The 27997-nt window shown below is 47.1% G+C and overlaps 1 protein-coding gene across 2 annotated transcripts in view; it reads right to left on the bottom strand.

Moving 5' to 3' along the window:
- Positions 1-26356, bottom strand: part of TPCN1 (two pore segment channel 1) — a 50056-nt gene extending 23700 nt beyond the window's left edge. Inside the window, exons 1-5 of one of the 2 annotated variants that reach the window (XM_074159848.1) lie at positions 26094-26356; positions 4348-4472; positions 1589-1765; positions 399-512; positions 9-139 (exon numbers count right to left, since the gene is read on the bottom strand). In XM_074159848.1, the coding sequence (XP_074015949.1) occupies positions 9-139; positions 399-512; positions 1589-1765; positions 4348-4472; positions 26094-26205 (659 nt within the window). In that variant the 5' untranslated portion in view covers positions 26206-26356. Of the gene's footprint in view, positions 1-8; positions 140-398; positions 513-1588; positions 1766-4347; positions 4473-20454; positions 20640-26093 lie in introns of those variants that run through there. The other variant, XM_074159847.1, reaches the window with a different exon arrangement.
- Between the last annotated feature and the right edge of the window lie 1641 nt (positions 26357-27997).

The raw sequence follows: 27997 nt of genomic DNA, 5'->3' as shown, positions 1-27997 counted from the left end.
TCAGTCACCTTCTGACGGCACCGCAGTAACGGCAGTCCACCAAGAAGATGCAGCGCAGAGCTCTTGTTATCCGGACGTGCGAGGTTTGGCGCACCAACACCACGATGGCCTCTATGAACTGTACAAACAGCACGCAAGTCTGCAAAAAAAGAGACGTAATGAGAGGCACAGCTGCAATCTCCTTTTGGGAAAGGCAAAGCTTTCACCGACCACCCATTTATTTGGACACTTTAAGGGTGGGAGGTGTCTCTAAGAGCTCAGAGATCTCACATGAATCATTTGGCAGCCGGGACACATGGCTACGTTATCCCTGCTGCTATACAGGCCAATATTTAATCTGGCTTTTGGTTCCAGAAGACGTTGAAGGAGAAACACTGACAATTAGACAGACAACTTACCTTCACCATAGTCCTTTTGTGCCTGATAAAGGTTTGGAAGCCCAGCCACCTCATCTTCATCGAGAGTTCAAAGACCACCACAATTAACGCAAACAGCTCCAGGGTTGCATGGACCTGTTACAATAGAGCAAAGCTTAAACCAGCGCTTCTAATCACCGACAGCAGCGCATCAGAGGCCACGCTTCTGCCCTTCCTTTTCCAAGAAGCACATGGGTTTGACAACAGTCTGAGCACAGTCCCGTGACACACAGGAAAACCCAAGGCCACTCTTAAAGCCAGCACAGCACTGGTTTTCATATTTTCTACATTTACTGCTTTGTGTTTTTATTAAAGTCTGTAGAATATTCCTCTATTCAGCATCAGCCCAGAATTTCCTGGAAATCCACACCCCTTTGGGGCTTGAATAACATCAAAAAAAAATGTATTGATACATTTGAAACAAAAGGGCAAGACACATCAGCAGCTCAAGCAAAAACTTTTTAAGAAAAGTTTGAGACTGCAATTTTTTTTAGCGAAATGCAGGAAGAAAAGCTGCTGGGCAGGGAGAATTTACATAGAGAAGGGTTTTCTCTTCAAATAGATGTTCTGGATGACCACAGACGGGGTTCTGGAACAGAACACAGCTTTTGGAAGGACCTCTTTTCCATTGGAAGATGCAAAATGCACCACATACACAACAACAGTAACTTCTTACAGCCTCAGCTTTAGCCACAGCTCAAAATCCAAACTGAGTTAAGCAGCCCTGACTCATTTTGGGCAAAGCTTTGACGCCAAGGTTGTCAGGTTTGTCATGCCTGTTTGACACCCCTGGCATGGTCCTGGGGTGCCATCAACAGCTCAAAAAGCAGCTGCAGAACCTCCCACCACCGACAGCAGCTCCTAGCACTGTGTGTGACAGTGGTACCTCGGGAAACGGTTGCGGACTGACAACAGGACACACCAGTTTGTGTATCACTTCTCTCAACCTGCATTTTGGGAAGCCTTGACATAAAACTTCACGTCATTCACACACACGTTAAACCAGGAGGGTTTGCTGGCGGGTGTATCTGCTGAAAACCAATTTACAGAACAAGCCAGGTGGCTTTTTTTCCTACTACTGCTACCTTCTTCCTCTACATTTAGCCTGCTTTTTCCTCTTACCCACCCCTGCAAAACAGGCCAACTTCTTCATTTTGCCCCAAAGTACTTACAAAGATGCCAAGACGGAGCATAGGAACAGCAGGCGCCTCACAGAGCGACAGCAACAGGAGAAGCAGTGCTGTGCTCAGCTCCATCAGGTAGAAAAGGTGATTGTGTGCAAAGAGGTAGGCAGCAAGTGCTTTGGCATTTTTGGGGTGAGTGAAGAACTTATCATTGTTTTCTCCTTCCTAAGGCAGCAGGAATAAAGAAGAGAACAGCATCAGTGACTCTCGGTACTATAACAGAGCTTTCCACATGAAGAACACAGACTTTTATAAGGATTAGATACAATTCCCAACAGACCATCCCCACGTTACAGCCTTATACTAATCTGTTTATGGAGGAATGAACTCTACACACACGGGACATCCCTTTCTGTTCACAAGCATATTTCAGTAATGAAACTCATTAATATCCACAACCTCCTGCCTCAGAAACCCTTGAGCCTTTTCAGAATGAGGAAGAGTGCTGGAAGAGTTTATAAAGGTAGGCAAAGAAACTTTAGTCAACACCCCAACATAAACACAGCACTTCATTTACTTGCAACCACTTCCACATGTTTACAGGCTTATTTGATTAAACTTCTCCGGGACAGAACACAAAAACACACAGATAAGCTCCAGGGCACCTGGCTGACAGTTGCTCCTCCTTATCTTGGCCTTGCAAAATGTCTGGGAGAAAACACTGGAGCACACGCAGTGTTTTCTGGTTCGGGAATGCAAGAAGACAAGCTCCATGAAAAATTAACAAGTCTCTCTGCTGATTTGTCATTCCCTCTTAACTGGAAAGTTTAATTAACATGAAAAGGTCAGATACTCCATCTTAACAGTTTGCCTACAACTGATTTTTAAGCAGCTACATCATTACTATTTTTACCTCTAGGACAAAACTTAGTTTGGGGAGAATTCAGAGGTTTTTCATGCAGAACCACCCAACAGCTTCTTCTCTTTCTTGAGTCAATGGTTTAAGTGAGGGAGCCTTTGTCACTCACAGGAAACTTGCTGCCTCTTGTAAACTGTCATAAGAGATCATTTTTCCCCATCTGGGATGCTCAGATACATAAAAAGTTGTGTTTTTTTTTTTAAATTAACATCTTTCCAGGTAAGCAATTACCGTAAGGACAGTAAGCTATTACTATCAAAGCAGAATAACTGTGACTGCAAATGGATAACAGGGTCAGGAAACAGGATCTCCTTTAAGAAGTGAAGCATCCTCAAGACTAATTCAGAAGAGGGTTTCAAATGTTTCTCATTTACTCATCTGACAGGCAAACTCATGTTCTGTTTAAGAACACACACACGCTGGCGGGTCAGCGAGCCAGATTGCGAACAAGACAGAACCCAGCAGCAATCTCCATAAAACACATTCCCCCCCACCTCTCCAAGAGAGCGCTGGCTTAGATCAGCGGGGCATTCTCATTCACGCCTGACAAAACACACTTGCAGAATGAAAAATAGTCTAAATTCTGCCTCTTGGTAGCCAAGCAATTCAAAACGTTGCTGGACAGCAAAGTCCTCTTGTTCAGATAAGACGCTCTTGCCTGCAGCTACCAGTTGAAATAAACAATCTGCGCGCTCTTTAAGTTATGTCTACTTCGTTTCAAGGACATTGGCATCATGACCATTGGTCAAGGCAGCAGCAAGAATAATCTGCATCTGAAGGGCCCAGCCTGCTGCGTTCATTACCATCAGACACTGCGGCAGCTCAATGACCCTTTGCAGAGCATCTCCAATAATCATGGGTTTAAACATCAGCCCAGGAGGAGCTGGTGGTGCTTGTTATATTGTCAGCGCTGCTCTAGCACAGGATGAAGCTGAAATATTACCAAGGTCCAAGCCTACCCCGTTTTAAAACGTCAGAGCAGTGATACTTCTCAATCCTGTGGTGTAGGAGCAGGGAGGAACAAATGTTTTCAATCACCTTGCAGTGGTTTAAGCGAAAAACCAAACTGGGTCCAAACTGCAATGCAGAGCCTTTGAAAGGGAACGAAGAGGAGGAGGAGGAGGAGGAGGAGGAAGGAAGGACAGTAAGGGAACCAGCAACAACTTCAGACTGGCCAGTTCTGGGAGAAGCTTAGTTTTGGTAGTTAATTCATCCCACCAGACTGTACAGCGATCTTAAAAATATTGTAATTTTGTTGATTTAATGATGGTGTTTCCTGTAATTGGAGCTTGGGTCGGGGTTGTTTGATGCTTTTTCTTTTTAAATAGGATAAATTTTACTCCTGGGCTGGTCCTAATCTCAGCATGTTTTGCTCATTAAATCAAGACCCCTACCTGCTCTTACATGACCTGCAGGGCTTGACAGATGCTAAATGAACATCCCAGGGCCACCCACCAAATCTGAGGCCAAGGCAGGATTAGGACCTGCAAAACATGAGAGATTAGCTCCTGCAGAACATGAGATGTCTCTAGGAGATCACTGACCATTCACCCCAGAGCAACTGAAGACATAAAATAACAATCTATGACAAGTTACAGATATCTCCATGGCAAGGTGGCAGAACTGAAGATGTACTGAACGCCTCTGCTGCAGTCCTTGGCACTCGGAGAGATGGGAGAGGATGGATGCCTTGTTCTGTTCCTCCCAAATGACTTGCCAGAGCCCGTTTGAAGGTGCTTCCAGCATCTCCCCACTTTGCGAACGGATTCCTTCGCAAACCACCAATTTTTTAACCCCAAAACCGCAGCTCTTTGTTTCTTGTAATCAAGAACCACCCCAGTTTTCAGAAGTCCAGTTTTCACACAAGCCAACAAACGGCAGGGCTCACCTGGAGGTAGATTGCTGCCTCTTGGTAGTTCATCTCCCAGTTGTGTCGGGCAGAGCTTTGCTGGGCACAGCAGTCCCCCGCAGCAGGGCTGGATGCATCGTTAATAACGTCATAGCTACCTCCATCTGCATCAGGACAATAAGAGAAAAAAAAAATTGATTTACAATTAAGCAAGCTGAGATTGATCAGGAGGCAGGCAAACAAGCCAGGCACTGGGACCAGAGACAAGCAGCAAGAGGTGGCAGAGGACCCAGGAAACTGGCAGCTTGTACACAGACAAATTGACTCTTCCCATGCAGGAGCTTTTAAGCGACTCACTCAAACTCAGCACTTCAACACGGCAATGCTCCCAGAAGACCATCAGAAGAGACAGTATCCTGTTGAATACAATAAGCAGGTCTCCTGGCTCGGGAGATCTGTGTTATCATGTTCGTAGCAAACCATCAGCTGTCATAAACTATAAACAGGCAGGTAACAGCTCCAAGTCTCCAAGGATGTCCAACCCACAAAAGCAAAGTGGGCTTGCTAAAGGAACACTGCCTTTTTACAGACCTTTTTAGAGACCACGGAAGAATAAGAGTACAGGACTATCACCAGCAAGGGAAAGCAGTCTGAGTACAGGAGCTGTAACGTCCACTAATAGCAGCAGTACAGCATTTTTAGTAGAAAGCCTCATTTTTCAGAGCTTTACAGAGTCATGCATCTTTGCAACACTCTTTTTGGTGCAGGTAAGTACCGATACTCCTCTGCTGAAAACAAACAGCAAGATTAATTTTCTGTTCGTATCCCATAGATTGATTTTGAAACCTCTAAGAGCACGTCTTTCTCATCAGTAAAGCGCTATAAAATAAGGAACATTTGCACCAAATTTCATAATAAAAAAATTAATTTTAAAAAAATACAATTCTATTGCAAAAAGCAACTCCCAAGCACAGCTACACATCCATCCATGGGAGAGCTACATATATAAACTCCAGAATACTTGCCATTTTTTTTGCGTTCTACAGTATCAGTGCTATTAAGAGAGGGGATGTCACTTGGTTTCTTCTTCTGTGATTGAGATTTTTATTTCGCACCTTTGACAGAGAATACTGAGCAGAGACCCCACGGAAGCAAGACCTGCTTAGGCCCATGCACAAAATCTGTGGTGAAGCTGTCCTCACACTCAGTTCTCCAGAGTTTCAGTCATTATCCAAACTACATGGCTGTTCTTGCTCTCCGTAGAGACTTCCCTCCTCCACTGCCTCAAATTCCCTGAGAGGGTACATGTAAAATTGATCTTGCCAGGGCAGAAGTGCTGATTTCCCCCTTTTTATGAGCGCAGATGCTGTGACATGGCTTGTTCTCTCCATCTTATGAGAAGTTATCTGAGACTAGGAAAAGATTACAGTGCGGTCCTTTTCCTCTCTCATGAGAGCATGCTGAAGATTTGCTGCATCTCTTTGCTATGACAAAATAATCCTAATTGAATTATTGATTCAGTCTTTCTAGAACACCCTCAGGAGTGGGGAGAGAGTCCCCGCCAAAAACTGGAGCCATCGAGAGAAGGAGCACTGTGTGCTCCTGACAGAGACAGAAACCTCCTCACCAACGCAGAGCCACAGCCGCATTTTTCCACCCTCAAATCAAATTTAGATAACATTTATCTGGGATTTGTGAAGACTGTCCAGATTGCATACTCAGATTTCTGAGAATCCTGCAGCATTTAAGCCTATTTCTCTTCCTTGCTTCCCCCATATCCTTAAAATACCACTCAAAATCTGGATGAATCGTTGAATGAGGCCAATTCCTCCCCCACATCCCTTTCACACCTTGAATGAGCCCTCCTGTCTTCTGCTTGAACTAGCACAATTCTTGAAAAAACTGAATGACAGAGATTTTATTTAACCACAGTACTGGAGTCTCCTGGATTTGTTTGCCTAAAAGATGACATCAACATGCAAAAATCAGCAGCTTTACATTGTGAGCCCCCAAAAGTTCTCAAATGTTATTATTTATGAAGCTTTTACCGTGTATGTGTTTCGAAGAGACAGACTCCCTCAAAACACAGCCCGATAGCAAAAACCTTTTTGCATTTAATGCTTAACAGAACTGCAGGAGGAAGACATCTTCATCAGAACCTGGACTCACTACTGAAGATCTTTACTGCCCAGAACACAAGTATTTTCCAATCCTCCTTCCCACCCTAACAGAAACGCAGCCCCACAGCTCCTTCGTTATCTGGTGGCCGGGGCCAGTGCAGGATGCCTTGCTCAAATTGTACATGACTGTGAAGATGTCCAAAAGATGCCCAAAAGATGCCCAAACTACCTTTAACCCTGAAGTAGTTCTTTCACAAAGACCAACCTCTCTTTGAAAAGCATCATCACTAGGAAAAGAAACACCACGGTAAAAACCCAGGACCCGGTTCTCTGCATTTCTCAGGTTGCTCCGAGCAACCCACTCACGTTGAAGATGTCCCTGCTCGTTGCAGGGGGCGGTTGGACCAGGTGACCTTTAAAGGTCCCTTCCAACCCAAACTAGTCTATGATTTCACCCAGATGACTCACAGCTGAAAGAGAAGAGATGTCCCAGTGAGATCAGAGTTGCCAACACAAAACAGCACTCAAAGATGCAAATCGGAAACAAAAAATAACTCCAGAAACCAAGATGTTTTTCTCCTGTCTAAACCAGACATCATCTTTCTAGGCACAGACAACAGAAAATGTACTGGTGAAGTGTTCCGGTGCAGAGCTGCATTTTGTGGATCAGCTCCTTCCCCATCAGGTACCAGAAGGTTGATCTAGCATCCCTGAGGCAACAGCATCATCTGGGTAATAAATAATAATAAAAATAATAATAAATTCGAAAAGCAACCCTCTGACTGTTTGTTTGGCAGCCCTCCAGCTAGCTAATTTCCTCAGCTGCTCCCATGATAACAATGACACAGACTAATGCAGCCTCGGCTCAGCTCGTGCTGCAGAACATCCCCGACGGCATTTACCATTAGTATGGAGCTCAATAAGATAGGAGGATCTCTCCACAGGATTCCCGGGATCCTCGAAGTAGATAGCAGGCGGCTCTCTCCACCGCATGGCAGCCACCACCGCCGCCTTGGGAAGCTTGTGTTCGGAGTCAGGGAGAGGGAGACAAGTCAGATCTGGAGTTCCTCCCTCCCTCCCTCCTTCCCCTCCCTCCCCTCCGAAAGGCGATCCTCGATTTCGCAGCTTCCTCAAGGGAAAGCTACGCGCAAAAGATTTTTTTTTTCCCTCTGCTCTCTGCAGAACTAAATGTTTCCTCCCCTCCTCTCTGAGGAAGGTGGCTCAGACTTGAGTTAAATCGTTTCCCTATCGCTATCTGAGCAGCAGGATGTTTCTAAGTGCAAGTTGTCGGAAGGCTTAGCTGCGGGACAAAGAGCTTTTAAGCACGAGGGTGGCGATAAAGCAAGGTTTCACGTGCCACGCTCTCTTATTTTGGCATATAGAAGAATTTGCTCACCAGCGAACATGAACAACTAATGGGAAAGGAGTCAAAGTGCTGACTAGTCACAGCAAGGAGTCTTCCTCCCCCTCCAGCAAAAAAAAGAGAAAACAGATATTTGTGAAGTTCACAGTACAAGGGGCATGACAAAGTAAACGAACTGAGCTGTTCGCAGATGGCAAAGCTTCCTTCCACACTTGTGTAACTTATCCCAGACGCTCCCTGGAAAGGGAGAGAGGGAGGGGGAAAAAAAAGAAAAGAGGAAAAAAAAAAAAAAAAAAGAAAAAGCAAAACCAGCTGGCTGCTTACACAAGGCATCCGGAACGATACTGCCGGGACTCCAACATTTCCATTCAGTGCAGCAGAGCATGCTCCTGTGTAAATAGTTTCCATATGTCATCATTACAATAAAAAACAAAAAAAAGAGAGAAAGAGAAGGAGCATAAACTTTCCAGAGCCCAAACCTCTCCCTTTGCAAAACAAATTCCCTGCATAAGGGAAGGAAAAGCTCTGCATTGGCTGCGAGAGCAAACAAACTCCTCTCACTTGGAGGAGCTCACGGGGGATCTCGAGGGCAGAGCCGAGAGGAGAATAAGGGACAGAAAACATTCACAGAACCAGGGATAAATCAAAATATTCACAGGAACCAGGGATAAATCACCCTTCCCAGCCAGGCTATTTTATGTCAAACTGAAGTCAATTTGGATTTTCATTGTTTAATCTTTGGTGTCTGCATTTGTCTAAACAAATAATACTAATTTAAAAAAATCCAACAAACTAGTAACCTCCTACAAATTCAAAGAGTTACACACAAACTCTACAGGGTAGCTCTTGCATTTGCCTCAGAGCTCCCCCAGTCTGGCTCTCATTAGCCTCTTTGCCAGATGTTCTGCTTTCTAGATAGCACACACTTTTTTACGGCGTTAGACAGAAACAGGCTGAGATGCCTCTAATTAGCTCCTCGACTGACTCCAAAGCCACGTGCCTTTACTGGACTTACCAGGGCTTTTTCCTAAAAGGTTGAGGAATCATAGAATCATAGAATCATCTGGGCCGGAAGGGACCTTCAAAGGTCATCTAGTCCAACCGCCCCCACAGTCAGCGGGGACACCCCCAACTAGACCCCAGGTTGCCCAGGGCCTCATCAAGCCTCATCTTGAATGTCTCCAGGGAAGGGGCCTCAACCACCTCCCTTGGCAACGTATTCCAGTGCTCCACCACCCTCATGGTAAAGAATTTATTCCTAATGTCTAGCTTTTTTCCAGTTTAAAGCCACTACCCCTTGTTCTGTCATTGCCGGCCTTTGTAAACAGACTGTCTCCAGCCTTCCTGTAGGCCCCCCTTCAGGTACTGGAAGGTTGCTATTAGGTCTCCCCGGAGCCTCCTCTTCTCCAGGCTGAACAACCCCAGCTCCCTCAGCCTGTCCTCGTAGCAGGGTTGCTCCAACCCCCTGATCATTTTCGTGGCCCTCCTCTGGACCCTCTCTATCAGGTCCATGTCCTTTCTATATTGAGGGCTCCAGACCTGCACACAGTACTCCAGGTGAGGTCTCACCAGAGCAGAGTAAAGTGGCAGAATCACTTCTCTGGATCTGCTGGCAACACTTCTCTTGATGCAGCCCAGGATGCGATTGGCCTTCTGGGCTGCAAGTGTACATTGCCTGCTCATGTCCAGCTTCTCATCCATCAGCACCCCCAAGTCCCTTTCCTCAGGGCTGCTTTCTAATACCTCATCCCCCAGTCTGTATTGATAGCGAGAATTGTTCCGGCCCAGGTGCATAACTCTGCACTTGCTCTTGTTGAACCTCATGAGGTTTACTTGAGCCCACCTCTCCAGCCTGTCCAGGTCCCTCTGGATGACTTCCCGTCCCTCTGGTGTATCGACAAGACCACACAGCTTGGTGTCGTCTGCAAACTTGCTGATGGTGGACTCCATCCCTCTGTCTATATCGTTGATAAAAATGTTGAACAGTACCGGTCTGTTACACAGAACAGGAAGGTCTTGATGGAGCTGGTAGTCGCCATCCTATCCAGGTGATGCTATTTTAGCCAGTATACCTGTGATGAGAGAACTCTGCAAACTGTGTGGGAGGCAGGGCAAGAGACATAATTCAGCAAAAAATATTCTTAAGAGTTAAATCTGTCATTCATACTGTTTAGGTATGACGTGTAGTCAATAATAAGACAGCAATATGTAAGATACTCATCTAATGAGTTGCACGTGAAGGTAATATTTCGACAGGCGAAAAAAGAAATGCCAAGGACACATGACTTCGGAGACGGGATGCATCTTCATTCACGTTGCCTTACAAGGTTCCTGCAAGTGGACGCACCAAACAGAGCAGGAAGAGAGAAAAGTAAGTGAGGTGTTACCTCCCACAGTCAGGAAAGGTCGAGCTGCCCAGGGCACAGGCTCAGGGCAGCTCCAGTAACCGTCCTGGAGAATCAATCAGAGAGATGCCAGCTGATAAAACACTGCGCAGCACACCACCCACCAGGCCACGGAGGAGGAGGAGGACGGAGAAAGAGAAGGCCAAATTGTCAGCTAACCAGCAGATTCCTTCTTAATTAAATTTAATCTGGTACCAACTTTGTCCATCTTTTCCTTCTTGCAACTCTGTAAGAATCATTGTCTTGCATTTACCCCTACCCTTACAGTCGTCATTTCTTCTTCGGAAAGAGGCACGAACCCTTTTAGAGAACACACTTCCCAGCTATGTTTTTTCATGGGAGCTTTGTCTTTTTCTACTGGAGCTGGACACGCTTCCAGGAGTGCGGGCTGTCCACTGTGATTTCCTGGAGTTGAGCAAATGCTACACGACGCAGGGGTGCAGCCTGACCTTCCCAGCAGGAGGGTCCCGCTGGCAAGCACCAACCCCTCCGCAAAGGGCCCAAAGCAGCCTGTGATTCACACACTCGCACCCCCTCACCACAGTCACTGCTGCACCATTTAACTGGAGCGATTTCTTTTCAGGCTCCACATTCTTCACACCACCTCCGTTTCTTATACCACCCATCTTGACTAAATTTGTATCTAGTTACCCAAACTCAGCTCGTCAGAGAGCTCAAGCTTTCGGTTTAAAAGAAACATAACCGGGCATCCAGCAACACCGAATGTGAGCCCATGGAAGGCGGCAGATCCCAGCAGGATCAAAGATGCTCTTGGGGTTCCTGGACCTCCTGATCTCATGTAGAAGACCCATCTCAGTGCAGGATCCCCATGTTGGCTAAAGTTGCCGCTGGCTCCCTGAGGCTCAGAGAGGATGAACGAGGCTGCAGAAGGAGGACAGCACTTATCTGTCAAAGACAACCAGAAGCACTCCTGTCTCCTGGAAAGCCCTCATCAGCTGAACCGCATGGAGCGCCCACCAGAGAAGATGCAAATCCATGAATAGACATGGAAACGAAGGAGATGCCTATCCTTCCCCAACACAAGCTGTACAGGCACCTTCAGTCCCAGAGCCAAGATTTCAGTCAAGCGTGTTGGAGCTGTACCAGCACCAACGATGGCATTTTCCCTTCCAAGTGCTTATACGCCATGTAGCTTCACCTCCAGAGGATTTATCTTCTCTCCCCACTCCAGTGCGGTTGATAAGAAACCGCTCCTTTTCTTTTCAAGTGCTGAGGCATGAACACGCGTGCATTTGTCTCCTCAAGGCCAGACTCACCTACCCGGGAGACAAAAAGCTGGAAGCCTCCTGGAAAGCACAGCTGGTTTGGCACTTGGCCACACATCTCAGAGGTGAGCGAGACAAGACAGCGAAATCACTGCCTTTAGTGCCCGGCTGCCAGTTCAGCACCGTGCCAACAGCAGCATCCCAGGGCTGAGCTTTGCAGCCCAAAATATCCCAGCTCCTGTCCCATTTTCAGGGGATGCTATGGGAAGGAATTGAACAGCCACGAGGAAGTCTAAACAATTTACTAGCAGTTTGTTGCCTAGGAAAAACAGGGCAGCTCCAACCGAGTGCGGCGCCAAGCCCTTCTGTTGCAAGAGAAATAATGTATTTTTGAATATTTCAAGTCAGCGTAACTGAGTCATGCTCTTCCTTAGAGACGGCACAGCAGAAACATATGCAAAGGCCTCGGGGCTCTTTGTCTTACTATATTCTCGCAGCACTCGCTTGCTGTGAAGCTCAACAAATAAAGTCACCGCAGCTTCCTATTTAACACAGAAAAGTTTTGCGTTTGTTTTTTTTCAAAATATGGATGTTGCCACTTCCTGTTAGCGGTACGAGGCAACCGGAGTCTGCCATCCTCGCCTTTATTCAAGAATCCGGTGAGTTCCTATGGCATCAACATGAGCTCTCTTCACGCTATCATCCACCACACTACAGGGAGCTGAATCCACATGAAGGATGAGCAGATGTCCCTCAGCATGGTAAGCCACTTTTTATATATTATTGCCTCTTATCAATAGTGCCGCCTATTTTCTGATATCGAAGACAACTTAAGCCCTGCATTGTTTAATTAGAGGACCGCTGTATCCTTGCTAACATCTGCACTGCACACATGTAGAAACCCCGACGCACAAGCTAAACACGATGACAGAAGAGCTAAAGCATGGTAGGAAATTGTTTTGTCTCAGCAGAAGCCGTGCCTCCAGCCAGCTCTTACTCTGAGTGGGTCAGAGCCAGCATTTATTTAACCATTTGCTCGGCGGCTCGCTAACGATTTGAAACCGGGGACGGGATGAGATAGGACGATTCACTGGGACATTTACTTCCTGCACCACCCTGCTGGGGACAAAGAGAGACATTTGTAAGGAAGAAGAAACAACAACAACAAAAAAGTAAAAGGCTTCTAAGAAAATAAGAATGAGAATAATTTACCTATCTAGCCCAGCCAAGATGGATTGGTTGGAGATGCTGAGCTGTGCAGTTTGCTGCCTCGTCTCCTCAGGGCACCTGCTGCCCTTTGATCTCAACCCTGAGTCACTCTGTGACTTGATATTTCTTTTGTTTTGCAACGTTACATGGGAAGTTTTGAGCAGAAAGTGTTTGATAGCTGGACAATTTTCACTCCTGGGTACGTAGCAGCGAGAGGCAGAGGGACAGATCCCTCCCCTTCGGGATGTCGGGACCCACAATTGGATTAGTGAGAGGCTGAAGACGAACTGCTGGATGCTTTGTCACCCTCAGAGAGGCCATTTCACCCCGACCCCTAAAAGCCTCCCACGGCTCACCACTACTCCAGACCACACAGCTCAAAAGCCGCTGCGGCGGTCAGTATTGAAACGGAGGAGGATCCCTCCTCGATTCAGAGCTGCATCCTGCAAGAATGACGTTCCCTACCCCACCAGCTCTTGATCCTCAGCTGCATTGCCTTCCAGCAGCTCAGGCAAACACCGCATTCCTAAGCCCTCTTCCACAAAGCTGCTTTCTGACAAACGTGGGACTAAATCCTCCTGCATGAGAAAGTCCGTGAAATACCACGAGGAGAGCTGGAACCGGGGGCTCCCACAGGCTGAGACCTCACACAGGAATCCCTGCTTCTCAACATAGCTGCAGAGTCAAAACCAAAGCATTTTTAATCAGTCAAACTCACATAAAAGGAAAGGTTGTGCTAGGAAAATAGAATTAAGAATCTTGTGTCTTAAGCCAAATTGCTGCTGGTTTCATATCCTTTATTTCCGATCGTAACAAATGAACCTCCATACTACAAAAAAGCAAAAGTCAAAGCCAGAACAGAAGGATCACCTCCAGCCTTGCACCACCCATCCTTTTAGCAACTCATAAACTCTATAATCTTGCCAGTCCGATCACACAATGGCAACAAAGGCTTTACAGACACAGAGAGCAAATTATTCTGTAACTGGAATTAAACACCCGAGCCATTGAGGGGCTCTCTGAAACAACTAATTTTGAATGGAAAAAACAACTGGAAAGAAATTTTTTGCTGAACCCAACTGAAAAAAAGAAAAAAAAAAAAAAAAAAAGAGAGACAAGCTCTGCCCTAAGGCTACGGCTCATGAGAGAGGCCAGACACGAAATACACACGCACATTTATAATTCATAAATTTTGTGGAAGTAACAAAAAGGGAAAAAGACAATATCAGAATCCCTTGGATAAAGCATTTCTCTAACACATCCTGTTACATGAGGGAATTTCCTCTTTTTGTTCCAAAAAGGGAAACCAATGCCTCATGGTTTTAACACGTTAAAGATCTGCTTTAGCCTCGGTAACAACACAATGTCAGCATTTTAAGAGCACGTTCCTCATTTCAATTCTCCAAAGCAGAGCCTTTGGATTTTCCTGCTGCAGTTTGGAAAGATGTTTGATTAAGCTGCAATCTGGCCTTTTTAACGAAAGCGGTGCCACTGCCAGGCCCGACTGCCAGCTCCAGCCGCCAGCAGCTCCCCGGGGAAGCCGCAACGTCAGCAGTAGGAAGCAGAGAGGAAGAGCTTCCCTTATGTGAGAAACCAGTATTAGTTTGGGCAACAAAACCTCCTGGATGGCCACCCAGTGCTGGAGCAGGACTAGAGCGGAGTAGGCAGAAATAAGGTATATGCCAATGTGCCCTTGTGGCCAAGAAGGCCAATGGCATCCTGGGCTGCATCAGGAAGAGTGTGACCAGCAGGTCAAGGGAGGTCATCCTCCCCCTCTGCTCTGTCCTGATGAGGCCCCATCTGGAGTGCTGGGTCCAGTTCTGGGCTCCCCAGTTCAAGAAGGACAGGGAATGGCTGGAGAGGGTACAGCAGAGGACTACAAAGATGATGAGGGGCCTGGAGCATCTCTCTGATGAGGAAAGGCTGAGGGACTTGGGTCTTTTTCGTCTGGAGAGGAGAAGACTGAGGGGGGATCTGATCAACGCCTATAAATACTTAAAGGGTGGGTGTCAAGAGGAAGGGGCCAGTCTTTTTTCTAGAGGTGCCCAGTGACAGAACAAGAGGAAATGGGCACAAACTTGAACGTAAGAAGTTCCATCTAAACATGAGGAGGAACTTCTTCACTTTGAGGGTGGCAGAGCCCTGGAACAGGCTGCCCTCCCAGAGAGGTGGTGCAGTCTCTGCCTCTGGAGACATTCAAAACCCACCTGGACACGTTCCTGTGCAATCCTGCTTTGGCAAGGGGGTTGGACTAGATGATCTCCAGAGGTCCCTTCCAACCCCATATCATTGTGTGATTCTGTGATACTGACCTTTCTGCCCTAAAGAGAGAAGGATAGCAAGAAAATGAGATAAATTAAGCTAAATAACAATAGCACGGCAAAACTCTAATGTCTTACCAGGACAGGCTGAGTCCAAGGGAAGTTATTTATACTGGTAGAGTAGTGAGAGGTCTGTAGTCATGTTTTGTGGTGTTAGAACAAGACTCTGCCGCACTGGTTCTTTTGAAATACAACACTGCCACATCTCCTCCACCTCGTCATCGTGCCTCAGCCAGGAAAGAGAAGCTGCCAACTTCAGAGGAAGATGCATGTAAAGGAATGAGGAAAACCTCAGCCTCTGCGTAACCGCTCTCCATTAAGAAAAAAAAAAAAGACTTCCGCACATTTGGTGGAAACCACTGGTGGCAGGAACCGCAGAGGTTACTTGTAATGGCTGGAGAGGAAGGAAAGAGTTAAACCATTAGTTTGACATCTGCAAACCAGCTGCTAGAGGGCTTTCCCTCAACTGGGCCTTACTTCAAGTCCCGCAGTCCTCATGCAGAACGAGATCTTCAGAAAATGGATTTTGACTTCAAAAGTCTTCCAGCACTGCAGAACCCTTTCCAACTCTTACGAAGTGATTCCAAACACTAACCACACTACCTTATTCCTTGTCTAAGTTTCCCCAGCTTCAATCAACAGACACAACCATACCTCAGTCACTGTAGCCCCCTTCCAGGGGCACCAAAGATACCTTCAAGCCTCTTGGATCTTGGATGAGCCAGAGCAAGGACCTTTCACACAGCCTTCCCCATCCCTGCAGACACATGACCCTACCATTGGCCATAGCAATAGGCACACAACTTGCCTGCATCCATCTTAATAAGTAATTCTAATCACTAAGGTCCCCTCCTCATTCTTACAATGTCCTCAGCCTAAAGCATCTCCTAACTTGAGCAGAAATAGCTTCTTTTTTTTTGTTTTCCCCCCTTCCAGATCAGAAAGTCATGTTGCAGTTGGCATGGGGACAAAAATGTAAGTCCTGTGACAGTCTCTGCTAATAACAAACCCATTCACTAACCGGTTCCCAATAACCAGTTGGATTTTGAGACACGTCCATCAGCCAGTTCACGGAGCCATTAGCTACACGGTGTTGATTTGTATTGTTCATTTCCTCAATCAAAATGCCGCAAGGGTGCCAAAACAAATATCTTCTCAAAACACTGTCAGTCTATCTTGTAACCTCACAAAGTAAGTCAATGCATGACTTCAGGTTCATATGAGACTCGCTTTTTCACAAATCCACACTGATTGACATGAAAAAACTGCCCTTTAAATCCAGATTTTAGAAGAGCTACTGCTGGTTTCCCATCATTTTGCCTGGAAACCTTATTTGACTGGCTGGCCTGCAATCTCCTGCCTGGTGCAAAATACCTTTCAGGGCTGGAAGGAAGTGACTATCACAGCAATATTCAGACTGCTGTAGCCTGAAGTAAAAAGCAAGAGTCCTCTGCTGATTTTTAAATGTCTAGCTTTAGAATCAGCAGGTTAATCTCTTTATTTACTGCAGGAATGAAAGACTAGATCATACGATGACCAGGTCATCTGGCTTTTCAACAAATACAGAATACATACAGTATTTCTTGAGCTTCCCCATAGCGTTACTGACCAGTGTTCAACCTTGAATTCCTAACAGGCCGGTATCACTTCACATGCCTTTTTATTTCTCAAGTCTTTTAGAGCACCTTTAACTCTGCTGACCACATCTTTTTTCGTGATTTTCCTCCACTCCCAGTTTATATTTCTTCATTTGCTATGTAGCAGTGGAGCTGCTCTCACGTTAGCCAGCACATCTGTACTGGGACTTTTTGCTGCCTTTCCAACAGCTTCAGAGCTTCCAGTAGCATTCTGAGTTTGTATGCATTTGTGCTCTCTCAAAATATATGAGTAATTTTCAATGGTTTGGAGTTTTCCCCTTTGCAACCACTAGAGACACAGTCCTGCCACCAGCATTGTGTTTGAAAGGAAGGGGGCTTTGCCTTGGTCACTTCCCCCCTGACCCTGATGCAAAAATCCTCTTTAGTGAGTTGCTTGTGAGCATTTACTTAACACGGTAGGACCAAAGCGGTCACTTGTTTGCCCCTGCCAGCAGCTCTGAAAAAGCAGAACATTTAATACTACTTGCAGGTAGCAAAGCAGAGCCACAGAGCAAACCAGTCTCGGCAAGCGTTCTCTCTTCAACCACATTTCCAGTACTTCTGGTCTGCTCGGCACCCTGGAGAAACAACGTTCCCCTCTGCACCACCTGAAAAACAAGCAACCGGGCAACAAACAGCAGCGTTTTCCTATTTCTGCAGTGACTCACCACCAACCACCAACTAAATAACCAGCTGGACATTGCTGGTGTGCGTTGTAGGAACACTGCATTCTCAAGATGGATTACACCGCAGCTCTGGTGTCTCTCACCAGGCACGGATCCCTCCAACCAGGGTGACAGTGCTACGGGGAAAAAGGGGGCAGACCGTGGAAATACTGTGCTAGAGCAAACCTCTGCCCTTAAACTCTTCTTTTGAAGCCCCGCACCTACAGCCAGCAGCTGGAACAGCCCAAGCTGTAGAGGATGGCATCCCTTTCCTTCCTTTCCTTCCTCCTCCCACCTCTGATTACACTGTGAATGACATCGCCAACTCACCAGTACAATTTGACCCCGGGGAGTTTTTAGTGCTCCCACTTGCAGGATTGATCATTTAGTCTTAATTCTACAGGCATTTCTTCGTTTAGTTAACGAAGAGCAGGAACATATTTGTGCATTTTAGAGAAACCCTTTACCAGGCTACATTACTTTTGTACAATAAACTTTCCCAAATCCACTGAGGATAGCGAAAGTGTTCTCAGAAAAAACAGTTATAGTTGGAATAAAATACAGGCATTCAAATGTTCCCAGATGACAATATATCCACACAGACGTGCTAGGCTTTCATAGAGGAAAGGCAAGAGGGTAGCTAAGGTGTCCAGCCTCATATAATCGGAGGGTTTAACACGGCTGAGCAAAGAGATACATCCTAAATTTTATTTCCCCCCCTAAGCAGGAAAAGAAAAGCCTTTTGTTCCAAACAGACACCGCCAGCTCATGATTATAAACCCAAGCACTGGGTACAAGCTTCAAACCCCCACACTATGATTCAAATCACAGTGGTCTCCTCTTGTCATCCTCGGGATCTTTCACCAGCCACACAGTGCTGCGGTGGATCCCCACAAACGCCCCTTTTCTGCCTCCTTTTCTCCCAGTCGAAAAGACGAGCGGTTACAGGTGCACCCGCCTCCTGCTGAACCCCTCACTGGAACCAGATGGATGAAATCCTAAAGCTGCTCCTACGGCTCCCCATAAAGAAAGCAGGCGTGTTAAAATCAGGCATCTTCTCAACATGCAAAAAAGCAATTACACTAAAGACACGGGGAGAGCCCTGCAAGGTCCAGATCAAAAGGCAGAGACATTGGAGGCGAGGGAAAGACCTATCAAATTCACCGCACTTTTCCCAGCTTAAGGATCAGAAATGGAGCGTTCTGGCTCATAAATTCTACTTCCAGCAAATTCAAGCTTAAATCCCCTGAAGGCAATAAGGAAAAGGCAATCAACAACAACTCTAACCACTTCACAGATGCTCCTGTTTAGTTTATACAGCACTTCTTACAGCATTCAAATGGGTAAAATGGGATTTCAACGCAGGGGGGCTGACGGCAGCAGGCAGGATTCCTCGGTGAAGATACCAAGGGCAAAGGAAGTTCTGAGAAGCATCATATTGGTTATGATGAGTGAACTCAGCGTGCTCAGCCTTTGCTCATTTTAATCTGCCAGTAAGCAAGCTTGGCTAAACTGAACATCCTACATCTACAGTGCCTTAAAAATCCACAGGAATCACAAAAATGAGGGGAAAAACGAACAAGCTGATGTGTTCCCTGGGAAGCCATGAAAAAACTAATCGCTATTTGTTTCCAACTGTTGTTCCGCTTCCTGAGCCAAATGTTCCCAAGTCAGCTGCGGTGGCTGAGGAGTGACCGGTTAGAGCTGGAAAGTTGTGGATTTAAAATTGCAGCTCGAACACTTTCAAACTCCTTAACATCTTTTATCGTTCCAGGACCACCTGTTCGAAAAGCGGAGCCCTCCGATGCCACGGCATGTGCCCTTATCCCCGCATCTTCCAATGAAAGCAATCAGTTTGGGGAGGAAACACTTAGCCTAAGTCATTCTTCTGCTCTCACACCAAAGAGATGCAAGCTGAGGACTAGAGAAGAGACACGTGAAGGGGACGGGCTCCCTCCCTCAAAGCATCAAGGTCATTACTCCCGTCTTCACGAAAGGAGTGAGAAGAAGCTTCCAGACTCCTCGCCCCACTCTGCGGCATCCTCCCTAATTTACATGGAGCGTGCATGAAAGATGATAGCCATCACTAGTGCTCCGGGGAGAGGACAAAGGAGAAAGAACCATTTGACTCCAAGATAATGGAACACTAACCCAAGTCTTCTTTACCTTGTATATGCTTTCACTCGCTCCGATTTGAACAGCATGGGGCATTCAAGACAAAATCACTAGGATATTTTTATTTATTTATTTATTTATTTTTTACTGCGTGAAAGAGTCAACAGTGCAGAGATTCTGTTTGACAAAGCATCCTACTGTGAAACACACAATGTGTGCATTGTGCAAACCGATCTCCTGCAGGGCTAAGAAAACAAGGCAGGCTCAAAAAAACCCACACACAAGATAACTGAAACCCCGCAATACCTCCTGGTACTTTACTCCGCTCATCGTTTTTCTTCTAGAGGTACCACATTTATAAAGTCACGTTGAGAATGCCTCGATACAAATGCTTTTGTGAGTTCTGGACAACACTGCTGTTTCTCTTCGATCAAAGGCACCAGCTCTACCCTCTCAGTACAGCAAGTATTTAAGCACAGCCAAGGCGCTTGGTCCTGCCTTAAAACCCGAATTCTCGGGATAAATGAGATTCCAGAGTATGATGCATTTGGAATTTAAGAGCAGAAACACATTTTCCACCATTTCTAACATCATATCGAAAGATACCAAACATCTCCTAAAAAGCAGCATTTACCTCCTTCCTCTGAGTTTACAGAGCTCATCACCCAGGGAAACGAATTGTACTGAAGTAAAAAACAATAATCTCCTTACATTTTGGGTCTTCATTTCCCTTTCCAAGATTTTCACCCCTCATGCATCTTGGAGGCAGTTTTGCTCCGCTTGGCTTGCTTAAAACATTCATTATAAGTCATCTAGGCCAGGGAAGGATTAGAGAAGCACTGGCAGAAGTTGCAAAATGCAAGGCTGTTACGTCGGAGAGACGAGAATTTCAGAGGCATAAACAACGATCCAGCACTGAGCTACCACTTGTGCTTCAGAAAATATTCCTCTTATATGAATTTTAAGCAGGTACATACTGAGAAAAACAAACGAAGTGCTGAAGCCTACCTGCCCATTTCCACGAAAGGTGTAATCTGCGCTTTAAAGATGAGACAGGTTAACCCCAGTGACGTTCACTGATTTACCCCAGGTAGAAGCAGGAGTGGCTTCAATAGCAGAACTAGGTCTCCTCTGCAAATGAGATCCCAGCCCTGTTCTCTGGCCACGCTTCACCTCTAAACGCAGCAGTGGAAGCACTGCTACTGGAACTAATTAAAGGAAAATCGGTAGAACTAGAAGCCATGACGTGAGAAAATATCCTGCGTAGCATCCAAGGAAGCCACCAGATAATCCAAAAGGCTGCTTATGAGCCTGGCTGCTGAAGATCTCAGGATCTGCCAGGTCCATCACAAGCGTTTGCCTGTTCCCTCATCCCCTGTTTCTTAACACCAAATAGCTACAGCATTTCATAACTAGTGCCCAGGTCCAAATGAACCATCTTTCAACATCCGTGCTTTCACACAAGGATGAAAACCTACAGATCCTGAGGGATTTATTAAATCTGCTAGCCGGCTGACATTTAAACCCCCTATTTCAGTGGTGGCCAGTGACAGGACAAGAGGAAATGGGCACAAACTGGAACATAAGAATTTCCATCTAAACATGAGGAGGAACTTCTTTACTTTGAGGGTGGCAGAGCCCTGGAACAGGCTGCCCTCCCAGAGAGGTGGTGCAGTCTGGAGACTGGTTCAAAACCCACCTGGACAAGTTCCTGTGTAACCTGCTCTAGGAGGACCTGCTCTGGTAGGGGGGGTTGGACTAGATGATCTCCAGAGGTCCCTTCCAACCCCGTATCATTCTGTGATTCTATGATTTTCCTCAAAAGGTAGAAAAACCAGAACGCTGTCACAGCAATGGAAGTGGTTCCTCAAGCCTACCCCATCTACTACAGGTTTGTGTGGTTGCAGCATCTCCCTGAAGGTCAGGGATTTATTCTGCATTCTCTCCCTCAGCCCATGGGAAAACATGCACTTGTTTCACACATGGAAATCTCTTCCATCCCTGGGCGGCGCTACAGGAAGCGGCAGTAGGAAGAAGGCAACAGAGATGTTTTGGAGAGCAGGGACTCATTGACCACATGAGCTGAAGCTGTGGGATATGCGGGCAGACTTACTTTCCCTCATAAGTTCTGGAACCAGATCCAACACAGAAGAGAATTATAGCCCTTCAGGTTGCATTGGTTACCAAACACATCAAAATCCAGGTGGCTCATATGTCTCAAAAGAACAACGTTAAGTGCCCCCAGTCCTGGGCCACCCTCAAAAAACATACCTGTGGACTAGTAAATGATTTTTTTTTTAAAAAAAAAGATGAGTTTGTTGTATACAACAGTCATTAATGTTGTAATTAGACCCTGTGTTGAGGATCACTATTTTTCACCAGCCAATTACAAGAAGAACAGCTTTGCTGAAAACCTTTTCATACATTTCATGAAGGAACCGGGCCGACGTGCAGAGGCAAGGCACGGAGAGAGGCCTCCGTTCAGCAGCACACGCCACACACCGTTCTACAGGCACAACCAACAGCCACAGAGGCAGCCGCTGCTTTCCTTGGCCAAAGTCACATTCCTCACCAATGACACCTTGGGCAGCCCCTCCAACTTCACCCACACTGAAATGTCATTTTCTTTACACACTTTGGGCCACCTGCTCCTTCACAGCACTTGCGCAGGCATGGGGACATACGTGTCAACAATTCTCCTTCTACCCAAAGGCCAGGCTGCCTCTAGTTTTCCTGACAATTCGCTCTTCAGGCAGCAGAAACCGACATTGCAAAGGCTCAGCTGAAAACTCAATGTTCAAAGTTATAATTCCTCATTTTCCAACAATCCTTCTAAAAAACATCGCACTTCGCTGTTGCAGTTGCTCCCCCCCACTTCCCCCCCCGACACAATAATTCATTTTTACCTCAATAGCAGATGCAGTTGCTTTCTTGTGAAAACCCAGAGTTTAAAGATGACTTCTTCCACTTGCCATAATCCATTGTGTGGGAGAAACAGACACACAATATCACATTGTTCCCCCTACAACACTTTGAGCTGTACTTTCTGCTCTGAACACACTGAAACTCCACTTGAGGCTGCAGCAATTTCCATGCAGGAGGCAAAGGAGAATCTTGTATCTGATCTAATACAGGATAAATCAATGTGCACTCATTTATTGCTTATAGTTCCCATCAGCTCAAGGAGAGACACTGTCCTAGAGTTTCAAGGCTATCCACACTGCCTTTGTGTATGGAAAACACACCTCACACTTGGAGATATTTTGAGAACCCTGTTCGAACGCTTCCCGGGAGTTCGGGTGAGGGATGGGAAATCACTAAACCCTGGCTGCTTCTCAGCTTTTTCAGTACATGATTACGGAGAAGGCCGTGCAAGGATTGCAACCCCATGTTCACCTTTCAGAGAAATTCAGTTAGTATTAGTCATTCACCTCAGACAGGTGCTGGGAAGCTTAATTAGAGTGTGTACGGCACTCAGAGATTCTCAGATAAGATGTACGAGGGAAGGGCAGCATCATATTAATTAGCGTAGATTCAAGTGACAAAAGAGCTTCTGTCTCTTTCAGCTGTTGGTGCTTGAAAGAAAAATTACCCACCACCTCAGTCCTTCACGTCGTAGTCAGAAAACCACCAGCACCAGGGGGACCACATTTAGCTGGATGTGGTCTGAATTCCCCATCAACTTTGCAGGATTCTGACCTTTTGCTGTGGCTGTAAACGGGAGCTCCCTGTAAGACACATATCCCAGCACGCACCAAGGATGGCAGAGTTTTAATATTCCTCCCCATGCAAGTATTTCCTCCCATTAAGTGCTTAAGAGCTGTGTGATTAGGGAGATTAATTTTTGCAGCTGGACATTTTCTTTAAGAATGTAATTTTCCACACAGTTTTCTCATTTAGCTTTCTTTTATTCTAACTCCACAGCATTCACTTACCCAGAAGAGGACTCTTCTGCAAGTTTGGGGAAGGAAGATGCTCTTGCACTTTAATCCTTTCTCTTTACATCTGCAACAGGCTTTTACTTATTTCAACCCAGTAACTCGTCTGCATTTCCAAACAACCAACCCCAAGAGTCCAAAACTACAAATTCATTTATCCAAGGACCTGACTATAACAAAGATACAACATGGATAATATTTTTTATTTTAAAGAGCCCAATAAACTCCTTAAAAAATATGAGAGTTGCTACACTGACATCACACAGCTACAGAGCCCTTAGCGAGATGGTTCCGACAGGCTGGAATACAGATTTCAAATTTAGAGAGGTTCATTAACATTGCAACACAGAACTAGAGTGCAACTTAATTACCATCAACCTCTGACGTGTGATTTAGTGTAAGGGCGGTTACAACCCCTTTGTCTTTCATTTGGTGTCACCTGGGAAAAGGATGATGGGTCCTTCACTGCAACCGGTCCCAGCTGGTATCTGGGGACACACTTAAACAAAAGCTTTGTGTTTAAGCTGCCACCAAATCCCTAGGAGCCAGCAGTCAGGCACAGTAACATGGGAACTATTCCTCCAAATTCTGGCTGAATATTCTGTTACGAGAGTTTAGGCATAAGGAAGACAAAACCAGAAGGAAACAGCCTCTGGACATTCCCCGTCCCCATGCCCTCCTCCTCATCACCATGGCAGGCTCTCCCTCTCCTGAAAAGGGCTTCTCACATACTCTTTTTCCCTGAAAAAGACAAGCCTCTGAATAAAAATGTGGGTTTTATCCGGTTCTGTTAATGCCATTTCAGTCTTCAGCAGAGAAGTGGAGGCAGAGCAGAGGGGAAACATTAGAATTCCTCACAGCCTCCACGAGACACAACTTCGCTGCATTTCACAGCAGATTTTCTTCACGGGCAAAGAGGAAAGCTGGACTACATGTTCTGTTTTTTAAACAAGCTTACTTTTGCAAGCGATGGCCTTAGTCTGCTCACTCACTAATTTAAGCTTCCCGCTTCTCAGAGATAAATGTGCCTTTCAAGTTGTTTATGCCAGCCTTCCTTTTCTAATCTTTCATCCCACTCTCGCAGTACCCACTGACTTCAGAAGGCTCCGTGCCATCCAGTATCACTTGCATAGAATGAGCTTTATATTTTTGCAGCAAATTCAACTTTAAAAGTGATTAAAACATATAGCAAAATAACGGCTCTTCAATACCAAAGGACACTTCATTTGAAGAATTCCAGGGAATGAATTCTCAAAAACCACACAGCGATATTTTAAAAAGCACGAAATTGGTCCCTAAACAACTTCCCTGTATTTCAAGGGAAGCAGATTGTGGGATATTTTCATTTATTAATACATTCATTCTCATGCTTGCGCTTTAACAGAGTCATATTGGCTTTAACCAAATGATAAACTCCATATAACTGCTTCTTTAAAGGGATCGGAGATGGGTGGAAGACAAAGATGAGAGAAGAGTGATTAAAATTAGTCCCGAGAAAGCCTATAAACACATCACTGGACAGAGGAAGCATTCTCTCTTCCATTTAACTTAAAAATAGCTAAACTGTAAAAGACAGAGCAGATGCGATGGAGAAGCAATGCAGCAGAGCTTAGAGAAAGTCAACTGGGTAATTTAGCCAGGGATGTGTGTTGCAGGGGTGGAAGAGGAGGAGGAGGAGGAATCTTGACTGTCAGAAACTAGCTACTGGCTCAGGAAGTCGCAGGAGAAAATTAAGGGAACCCATATGATTGCAAGAGAGAAATCAAATCAGAGTCACAGAGGCAGTATGGAATAGAGGTATAATGTAGGAAAAAGGGATGCCAGGCCAAGAAGCAATTTATTTGCTTTTTATAAATTTATAGCATATATAAATTTATAGCAATTTATTTGCTATAAATGTTAACCTTGTGGCAGCAAGGGCTTGAACAGAATCACAAGACCTGTGCGTACACCTGCAATGTCAATTGGAAGTCAAAGGGATGTGTTGAACAAAACTGCTTGAATACATTTAGCGAGGTAGAACATAAACCAGAAACTCACTGATCATGCTCAAACACATCTGCTGCTCCCATCTCACCTACTGTGGGGTGACGGCTTTAACAAAGGAGGAAAAAGCAATGCTCTGAAGAGATGGTGGCTTTTGTTTTCCCCCTCACAACACTCATAGGCTGGCTCTGTCCCACTGAATACCTGGGGCTAACAGGAATATGAACATACTGCCTTAAAAGTACTCCAGGTTCTTTAATAAGAATACAATAAAGATGTTAAAGGGATTTACCAACACGTACCGCTTTCCTTATTGCGAAAACCAGAAAATAAACTTGAAATAGGCAAAAAAACAGTTGCAAAGAACAGACAGTTTATGGTGCTATGAAAATACTACACGACATTATTGCAGCTGCTGCACCTGACAGCTCAGGCCAGTGGTACAGCACAGCACGTCAGTGCCAAGAAAAGGAGACGCTCTAGGCCAGCATGCAGGAAAGGAGAGTTGAGCTTAAGGACAGCGAGGTTACAGGTTATTACTCAGAAACCACAAAAAAAAGTATGTTAGAACCCATCCATCCAGCGTCCTCTGCCCTCGTGGTGTAACACGTGAGCTGCGAGTAAACAAGCAGCACAATAAGGAACTTCCTGATCTGAATTTCTCAGGCAGCCGCCGGGACGCTGAATGACAGCTCTGAGAGTTTCAAGTCCTGGCAAGCTCATGAAAGAGTGGTGACCACAGCGAGAAAAACAAGCGAGGCCATCACAGCAGACAGGAAACAACCATAAAGTAATCTTACTTTCGTTAGGCAGCTCCTCCCGATCCGGGTCATCTAGAGGGGCTGAGGTGCCGCTTCCACTGTCGTCCAGGGTGAGAATGAGGGGAACGTCATCATCCATGCTCACTGCCATCCTGTCCCTTCAGAGGCTCCTACTCCGAGAACTTTAAATAATGCCTTTTTCAGTTCCACTTGTACAGCACTTATGTCAAAAACTTTCCCCAGGGAGTCTTCCATCAGGAGTGTCTTCTAGACATAAGAATATACAGGTACGTGTACCCATCTCTAGAGATCACAGTTCAAAAAAGGATCTAGTTACTTGCTTTCGAAAAGCAGGGCAGGATACTAGACTCAATGGCAGTATTTAGGCAAAAGCTAAATTCACAGAGTCAGGTCTGGGCTGCCTATTCCTGTCAGCGCACGGTTCGCAGTACAGCACAGAAGCAAAAGTGCGTGCTTCTTGACAAACTCCTGACCAGTCAGCACAAAGAGAAGCAGGCGGGCGTGACGCATCCGGAGCCAGCATGATGCTAAGTGTCACCGTCACACGCGGCCCTTTCCCCTGCCATGCCAAAACGCCTCCATCGCAGGTGGAGAGGGCAAAGAGGGAGGAAAGGCAGCCAGCTGGAATCCGCACACATGAAGTTCCCGTTGGCTTTTTTACTGGCTGATGTCACTGTCACAAAGTCACGGGTTTCTTTAAGAGGTGCAGGAAAAGACAAACCACGCAGGCCCGGGACAGCGTTTCAGGGACGCTCCGCAACCGGTGCCGCCACGCAGCTGTTACACTCTCCCGGTCTCCTTCCCGCAGGCCGTGGGGAGGGCAGGCAGGAGTCACGGCGGAGGCCGCATCTCCCACAGCAACAGGCCGACCCCCCGCCCCCGCTGGCTGCGCGGGGGGCTCACCGAGGGCCGCGACAGGAGCTTTCGCTGCCGGGCGGCAGGCAGAGCGGCCGGGACCGGGGTCCTCCCGCGGCCTAGGAGAGAGCGACACCGAGACGGGGCTGTCACCGCGCTGTGGAGGCCGCGGCCCCCTCCCCGGGCTCCCGCCGCAAACCGGCCCCGCCGCCGCCGCCCCCCCGCCTCCCCAGGGCTTCTGCGGAGCCCTCGGTCTGCCCGTAGGTGAGCCCGCCCCCCCCGCCAGCCCCTCACCCCTGCGGCCCCCAGGGACGCCCCCCCGGCCCCGCCGAACCGGCGCCCGTTGCTGCCGCCGCTGCGACACTTCTCCTCAGCGCCCGGCGCGCGCGGCCCGGCCCCGCCCCGCCCCCGCCGCTTCTCATTGGCCGCGGCGGCGCCGGCCTCTCCCAGAGAGGCCAAGCCGCCCGCCCGCCCGCCAATCCGCGCTCCCCGCCCGCTCCGCCCCGCCCCCCGCCGGCCCGGATTATTCCCGCCTCCTCCTCCCCCCCTACCTGAGCTTCGTCTCGCCATTGGGTAGCAGCGCTGCCTCTCCGGAAGAGCGCGGGAGCTGATTGGCTCGAGGGGGTGGTGGGCTAATAACATCACACCTCAACCACGGGAAGGAAGGGGCGGGCTCTCGGGGAGAGGAGCGCGGGCTGCTATTGGCTGTGCTGAGGCCCTGCCCTTGGGGTCAGAGGTGAACGGAGCGGTTACCTAGCAACGGCGGGACGCGGGCGGAGGGCGACAGCGCCGAGGCCTACCCCGAGGGGGACCCCGGCCCGGGACCGGCCCCTCCGCTCCTGGGCTGGGCCGCTGCCCCCAGTCCCCCCCCGCGAGGAGTAGACGCGTCTGTTCCCAGGCCCCACCACAGGGGTCAGGCGCCGGTGGCTGCAGGAAAGAGATAGGCCCTGAGGAAGGGCAGCCCAGCTGCTGCCATGAAGGGTGGGGGGGACCCCGTCGGTGAAAGACGATGCTCCCCAGACCCCAGGATTACATCCCTCTCTGATGAGGTGAGGATCCTCAAGCTG

The sequence above is a fragment of the Numenius arquata genome, chromosome 16, assembly GCF_964106895.1.
Source record: "Numenius arquata chromosome 16, bNumArq3.hap1.1, whole genome shotgun sequence".
Classification (NCBI taxonomy): Eukaryota; Metazoa; Chordata; class Aves; order Charadriiformes; family Scolopacidae; genus Numenius; species Numenius arquata.
Note: the sequence above shows the minus strand (reverse complement) of the source record. Positions and strands in the feature narration are given on the sequence as shown.